The sequence below is a fragment of the Schistocerca serialis genome, chromosome 11, assembly GCF_023864345.2.
Source record: "Schistocerca serialis cubense isolate TAMUIC-IGC-003099 chromosome 11, iqSchSeri2.2, whole genome shotgun sequence".
NCBI classification, from domain to species: Eukaryota; Metazoa; Arthropoda; class Insecta; order Orthoptera; family Acrididae; genus Schistocerca; species Schistocerca serialis.
Window position 1 is genome coordinate 160,804,805 of NC_064648.1, and position 7,814 is coordinate 160,812,618.

Here is a 7,814-nt window from a genome sequence, read left to right on the forward strand (position 1 = left end):
CATCTCGTGCACATTCTCTAGGCATACCGTTTTGGAGACTCCTTTAGATAAGCGCCAATGACACCCAGTATCTACTGTAAAACTAAAACTAAACTAAACTCCTCCTGAATAGACCATAAAATCCCAACAGTACCAACTAGCTACCATGTCATCCTCAGCTCACAGGAGGGGAATAGCTACCATGCACTCACATAATTCTTCATCTACAAGAATGACTTTTTTTCTTTGGTGGCAATAAGATAAACGCTAAAATTTTAACCAACATATCCAATGGGCTTTAAATTACTTGACTACCTATATGACTGATTTCAAACAACGTTTTCACGTAGTAACATTTTGGATCTCCGAACCCCCCCTCTCTTTGTGTGAGTGTGTGAGTGTGTGTGTGTTTTTTAGATACGTTGTGGAGGTCATGTTCATGTCACTGCTGCTATACTAAAACTGATGTAAATCATAATGTGATTTACAGGATCCTGACTGAGGAGCAGAAACAGATGCTGGCTGGGAGGCTGCACATTGCTGCGTCACAGGGTCAGACCGGCGAAGTGCGGGCACTCCTGGATGCGGGGTCGCCAGTCAACGCGACAGACGCCAGTGGCGACACTGCCCTGCATGAAGCAGTGATGAATGGCCACGAAGAAACTGTCAAGTGCCTGATTGATGCCGGAGCAGGTGTCAACGTCAGGGACTCGGATGGGATGACGCCTCTGCACTGGGCTGCATGTAGAGGTGGCGAGCAGCACATTGTACGGATGCTACTGGCGGCATCAGCGTGTGTAGACGTCCAGGACGACGCGGGGGAGACTCCACTCCATGTGGCTGCCAGATGGGGGTGTGCATATGAAGCGAAGGCACTGCTGCTGGCCGGTGCAAGGAGGGGCATAAGGGGTAACAGTGGGCAGAAGCAGACACAGTACAACTATTTAGCACTCAACAAATCTTGTGATTAATGCTTTTTATCTAAATTCTTCTTGTATTGCATAAAAATTTGCTGTTAATTTTTTTAAAGTTTGAAACACAATACCTCTTAAGGGCCACACATCAAAGAAATTTTAAGAGGGGGTTGGCACAAATTTTAATCTGTATTACTATACAAGGACAAGTCATTGCTTATCACATGATACTCTAATGAATGGTCAGACAGATACAGGACATACATAACGTATAAAGAGGAAAAGTTTTTATTAAAAGTCTCTAAAAGCTCTTGACTGATATACTTCAGATTTGCACCTGATACTCTCATCAGTATTTAGTTGGATATATACTATGTACCTCATTCACAATTATAACATATAAATGTTTCTGTAACATTTACAGGGGAAAGGAGGTTACCAAGCATCTCGAAATGTTCTCAACTGATATAGTTCAAAGTCTTACACAATACTTCCACGAACTATTGAATGGACATAGGCTATATACTTTTCATGTATATAACATACAAATATACTTTTAATCTATAAGGGGGAAATGTTGTTGCCAAAAATCTTCACTGTATTACACCAAATATTTACATGATACTCTAATAAACAATCAATTTTAACATATATGATACATAAATATATTTACCAAATACCTGGAAAAGTTCTTGAGTGAATTACTTGGAATTTATGCACAATGCTCTAATGAACATTAAAAGGGGATACTTTATTACCAAAACCGTCGAAAAGTGCTTGACCGATTTATTTAGAATTTCTATATTAAACCCTAACAAACATTTTGTCAGGTACAGGTTACATATTTTTCTAAATGGCAACATGTAGGTTTTCTGTTAAAACCGACTGTGTGAAAGAGAATCGTGTGCTGTACTGTGAAAATGTGTTGTTTCGGTATCTTTCCCATAGTTTGAACTACAATAGGGGGGCATGTAACCCATTAGACAAATTGTTTCTCCCTTATATATTCTTTCTCTTTATGTATAATTTGAAAGACAAATTGTGTACACAGTATTGTACTGTCTTGTTTTCTTCTTCGCCATCGTTTCTACAGAAACAAGAAACTGGTATTTATGGCTTATCGGCTTATTATTAGGAAAACACTACAGAATCTTTAACTTTGTAATTCTAACCACTCACAAATTAAAACCATGCCAAAGACTGTCATTAAAGCTACTGTCTTCACAGATCCAGCATGGGGACAGGTGTCTCTAACACCCTGTATACCAATGGTCTCAACTAGCGTACATGTTCATTTTAAGTGGCTTCAGTTCCTAATCGAGGTTTTGTTCTCAATAACAATAAACAAGGTTTGAGCTCAGAAAGAGGGGTAAGAGGACAGAGAAGTGGAAATAGACATAGAGGGCGGAGGAGGAGGTGGGGAGGAGGTCATGCACACAGAGGGGCGGGAGAGGAGTGGGAGATGGACAAAGAGAGAGGGAGTAGGAGATGGACAGAGAGAAGAGGCGAAGGAATTTAGGTTATACATCAAATTCCTACTCATATTTAGCAATTAAGAAGTACTGCCATGTCCTCTGGTCAGCTATGGGAAAAAATAACTTACTTCAAAAACGATTCAAATGGCTCTGAGCACTATGGGACGTAACTTCTGAGGTCATCAGTCCCTTAGAACCTAGAACTACTTAAACCTAACTAACCTAAGGACACCACACACATCCATGCCCGAGGCAAGATTCGAACCTGCGACCATAGTGGTCGCGCGGTTCCAAACTGTAGTGCCTAGAACCGCTCGGTCACTCCGGTCGACTAACTTACTTCGCTCACCTGATATGGATTCGTCAGCCTGTAAACAAACTGCATTCAGATGCACAGTCCACAGTGTATTTCTTTTTTTTTTTAAAAGAATACCCACTCGATTCGTAGTGTAATCTGAAAACTGTGCTCTGACTTTGCTTCACCTCAATACTCTCTTCAGATCCTACTTGTAAATCGTTTAGTTACGCAAGCTGAATATCGGCATTGAGTAAACAAGTGGAGGGTTTATTCATCAGTTCCGTAGACTCCCGACGAATTCACGGAGAAACTACTAATGTATTTCACAGGAAACGGTCACTGTACACATCTGACCAGTCGGTTCTGCAGCAGCGATGTGTTTGAGAATCAGCAGCTGGGAATGCGTCTGCACTAAGGCTCTCCGACTGCGTTCGTTTATGTTTGCAATCCTGAGTTCGAATTCTTTATTTACATTTGGGAGTTGGTGTGGAGAAAGGCATATATGTATTCTCTTTCCTCGTGGTTTCTCGGCATTAGCGTCTGTATCGGCCAGCTTGCATTGTTATGTGTTTTCGTACAACATACGCGAAGTTTGTAAGGTGGCAGTACTCACACATCTGCAGTTAGGAGACAGGTGATGTGCGTTGGCTACTGGAGGGAGACAGGGTGCTGTGTAAAGGTATAATCGCAGGACAGCAATGCCTAAGAAGCCAGCATTCAGATACGCAGTACAGGAATCACACGGACAGTGACACTGAGGTGCTGTGTGTCGTTTACTAGTAAGGCCTCTGCAGATTCTTAATGTCATCACGTCGCTGGAAGAGTCGAATCCCGTTCTGAAGTTTGGCAGATTTTGTACAGGCTTCTCAATTGGAGGTTAACAATCTGCACTTGATACACAGAAAGAATCTGGATTAATTCTGTGTAGAGATAAATGGAAGGCCACTTCGCTTGTTTACAAAAATGGTCGCAGCTCATATGTCGCCCGACTTTTCGCTACAGGAAAAATAGGTATAGCCACTGCTATTTTTAGAATTTATAATGCACCTGATAAGACTGCAGCTTCTCTGTTTGAGTAAATACTATGCTTGCAGTCGTGTTGTGACATGACTTCCCAGTGCACCACACTGAATGCGACTCCAAAAACGCTGAGTCTGGGGATGCGACATGCAGTAAATTAGCACTATATCAAACACTTCTATGGATAAAGCTTTTCTGTTGCTTCTTTCTTCTGTATAATTTTAGTGAACTACAGTGTTAATCAGATGTACGATAGGTAGGGTATAGTGTAACACGGCGTACTCCACTGTCTCTCTTTCCAAGCATTAAACCCGACTGGCGGGCTCTACTGGTTAAGCAGATGTGGCACGTTAATTTCAAGAGGTTGCCAGATGCCCTTCCTTCCGCCCCCCCCCCCCCCCCCCCCCGGGGAGGAATTAGCGTAGCACAACCGTCTGCGTCTAGTGTAATCCGTGGAATAGTGCCAACGTGTTGAGATGTCTGCGAACCGTGTAACTGAGGCGGAACGTGGGGACCAGCCCGGTATTCACCTAGCGGGATGTGGAAAACCGCCTAAAACCACATCCAGGCCAGTCAGCACACCTGTCCTCGTTGTTAATCCGCCGGTCGGATTCGATCCGAGGCCGGCGGGCCTACCCGAGCCTAGGAAGCAGAGCGTCAGCGCTCTCGGCTGCCCTGGCGGGTTGAATATGGCGTACTCCACTGCAGAGTGAAAATTCATTCTGACAACTTCCTCCACACTGTAGCTAAGCCATGTCTGTGCAATATCGTTTCTCCTAGGAGAGCTAGTCATGCAAGTTTCACAGCAGAGCTGTTGAGTTTGGAAGGTAGGAGATGAGGCACTGGTGGAAGTAAAGCTGTGAGGACGGATCACGCGTCATGCTTGGGTAGCTCAGTCAATAGAGACCCAGCCTGAGGAAGGCAGAGCACCCACGTTCAACTCTCGGTCCAGCACACAGTTTTAATCTGCCACGCAAGTTTCATACCACTGTTTGACTTGCACTTGCGTTGGCGTGCTGTTTTGCACACAAACTACTTTTATTGTTGAGCATTTCTAGTGTGAGCTGTGGAGTGGTCAGACGATAATGTAACACTACTGTATAAGGGAAACATGCTCAACAGAAAACAGTCAGAACACTAAAAAGTCCAACCAGAGACATAGCAAAGATTATAAATTCATTAGATGCATCCTGTTAGGAGAGAACAGTCTCAAGAACCGCAAGCTTAAGTAATTTTTTTTTTTTTTTTTGTTAAAGGGGAACAGCGCAATAAATTTTCCTGCAAGTCTACAAAAACAAAAATGTGTAGTGCTGAGTAATTCAAAATGAAAAATTTGTGAAGAAGCTTCTCAGTCTCGTGGCCTATGTTCAAATCAGCTGTAGTTACATAATGGGTGTGTCACCGGTTTTATACGCTTTTGATGTCTTAACCAAATACCTCAAAATATTTTTTCCTTCGGTCATGTTGTCCCTGCTTTGAATGTTTGCTTTATTTATGTCCCTAATGGTGGTGTTAGGAACAGGCCACTGAAACAGTCCACAAGTCGTAGACCCGCAGTCTCCGTACCTAACTGGGTGTCGTGCTCCTCTCGGTGTCGCCGTGTAACGCCGATGGTGCAGTGGTGCTGCTGCTCAGCACCCGTGAACCGTCACACAGCTTCTCCCCTGTGAACTTCAATCCACTGTACTGAACATGCCAAAAGAGACTTTTCTCGTTCCGTTGGAATAGCACTCTCACAGAAGTTGATCTCAATGTATTTTCTATAATGTACAACTTTAACTTCATTTAATGTATCGACTACACGTTACATTCCAGCTGGGCGCTCTCATGCGTCAGTCTCACACGAGACCCAAAACAATAGTGTAACCAAAACAGAACATGAGTGCCACGACAGTTCCTCCAGCATCACGGAGCTCACGCGCACTCCACGGCTCTTCCTCACAGCCTCACACAGCAAACGACTCCGCCCAGCAGGTAGAGGAGCCGTCCGCGGCCCGCATCGCTGGCAGCACAGTATCGCCACGACCACGATAACCCCCCGAAAGTGGAACGCTGCCTGCTTACCAACTACCTTAACCCACGAACGTCTTTCATTGGACAATGACTATCGAGGATGAGCAACATCTCATTCTATGGATGACGTTTTACGCCTCATGCTCCATCGAAAGTGCGGTAAATTTTGTCAAATAGCCTTATTGAGAGGTTGTATGTGCATTTAACATTTCAGTAACTGTACTTTACTGGCATTATCTTCCTTACGCGTACCTTAATGAAATCTGTGCTTTGCATATGTCACTGCAGGCATCAGGAACTATTTGAGGCACAGAAGCTGGCATAAATTTCTCCAGTTGCAGTGTGTAAATTCTATCTGTTCTTCAGGTTATGTCGCTCATCAGAAATTAGTGTTCCACTTTCAAATTTTCTCATTAGTTGTAACGAGAAGCTAAAGTGTCAACTGACGTAGTAGCAAGACTTTGCAATAGTGAGAACGAGGAAGGAAGCTGCAGTTTAGTGAAAAGTACTGCACACTTGCATACAAATTGAGACATCCAATAATACATTTTTATTTTCCTATTACATTTAGTTTGCTTGACGTAGAACAACACACCCAGCATGCGGAATAATCCTACGTGAATACCAGAGTTTTATACCAGAGCTGTAACAATTGAGTCAAATCTGTGTGGGAGTCAGTGAAAGTGTATATATATGCTTATTTTATCGTGTTCTCTTCTATTGCCTTGAGTGTATACAAACGTTCACGGATACAAGCAAACAGTTGGGAACTGTCAGCAGATGCTTTTACGTTCGTATGTGCTTTCTTACGATCCGGTGTAAGCGGCGCATAAGAAGACCCAATTCGCAGACTATAAATGTGTAAATGACGACGAGGAGCAATGTTGTAACTGATGACATAACACTTTTTTAGATACAGCGAGCATCAGAATTACTCGATGGCTCCATTCTGGACCCACCTGCAACGAATGGAACGACTAATGTCAACGAGATGAGTAACACACATTGCTACAAAGTAAGCAGCACTTTATTATTATTATGTTCCATTATTTATATTTTTAATACCATCGACAATTTTACCTTTAAAGCCACATAACTTGTCGCTGCCTACATATGTCTTCTGCCTTTCCATACGCAAGCTGATGCTATCTGTTACTCGTTCTTCGCCGGCCGTAGTGGCCGAGCGGCTCTAGGCTCTTCAGTCCGGAACCGCGCTGCTGCTACGGTCGCAGGTTCGAATCCTGCCTCGGGCATGGATGTGTCTGATGTCCTTACGATAGTTGGGTTTAAGTACTTCTAGGCCTAGGGGACTGATGACCTCACATGTTACGTCCCATAGTGCTTAGAGCCATTTCAACCATTTTGAACTGATCATTAAAAATTAGAGCAAAATGGGAAACATTGAATTAGTACCATTACTCTGTCTCTCTCTCTCTCTATCTCTCTCTCTCTCTCTCTCTCTCTCTATCTATCTATCTACACTCCTGGAAATGGAAAAAAGAACACATTGACACCGGTGTGTCAGACCCACCATACTTGCTCCAGACACTGCGAGAGGGCTGTACAAGCAATGATCACACGCACGGCACAGCGGACACACCAGGAACCGCGGTGTTGGCCGTCGAATGGCGCTAGCTGCGCAGCATTTGTGCACCGCCGCCGTCAGTGTCAGCCAGTTTGCCGTGGCATACGGAGCTCCATCGCAGTCTTTAAGACTGGTAGCATGCCGCGACAGCGTGGACGTGAACCGTATGTGCAGTTGACGGACTTTGAGCGAGGGCGTATAGTGGGCATGCGGGAGGCCGGGTGGACGTACCGCCGAATTGCTCAACACGTGGGGCGTGAGGTCTCCACAGTACATCGATGTTGTCGCCAGTGGTCGGCGGAAGGTGCACGTGCCCGTCGACCTGGGACCGGACCGCAGCGACGCACGGATGCACGCCAAGACCGTAGGATCCTACGCAGTGCCGTAGGGGACCGCACCGCCACTTCCCAGCAAATGGACCATTCGCAACCGTCTCCATGAAGTTGGGCTACGGTCCCGCACACCGTTAGGCCGTCTTCCGCTCACGCCCCAACATCGTGCAGCCCGCCTCCAGTAGTGTCGCGACAGGC

At 44.8% G+C, this 7,814-nt stretch overlaps 1 protein-coding gene across 1 annotated transcript; it reads left to right on the plus strand.

Moving 5' to 3' along the window:
• Window positions 1-494: 494 nt before the first annotated feature.
• Window positions 495-950, plus strand: LOC126426576 (ankyrin repeat domain-containing protein 65-like). Its single transcript, XM_050088473.1, has one exon. The coding sequence runs from the start codon at window positions 495-497 to the stop codon at window positions 948-950; it is 456 nt and encodes a 151-aa protein (XP_049944430.1).
• The last annotated feature ends 6,864 nt before the right edge of the window (window positions 951-7,814 follow it).

Excerpts from the sequence above, each read along its gene's own strand:
- LOC126426576 (XM_050088473.1), top strand. The coding sequence starts at position 495 with ATGCTGGCTGGGAGGCTGCACATTGCTGCGTCACAGGGTCAGACCGGC.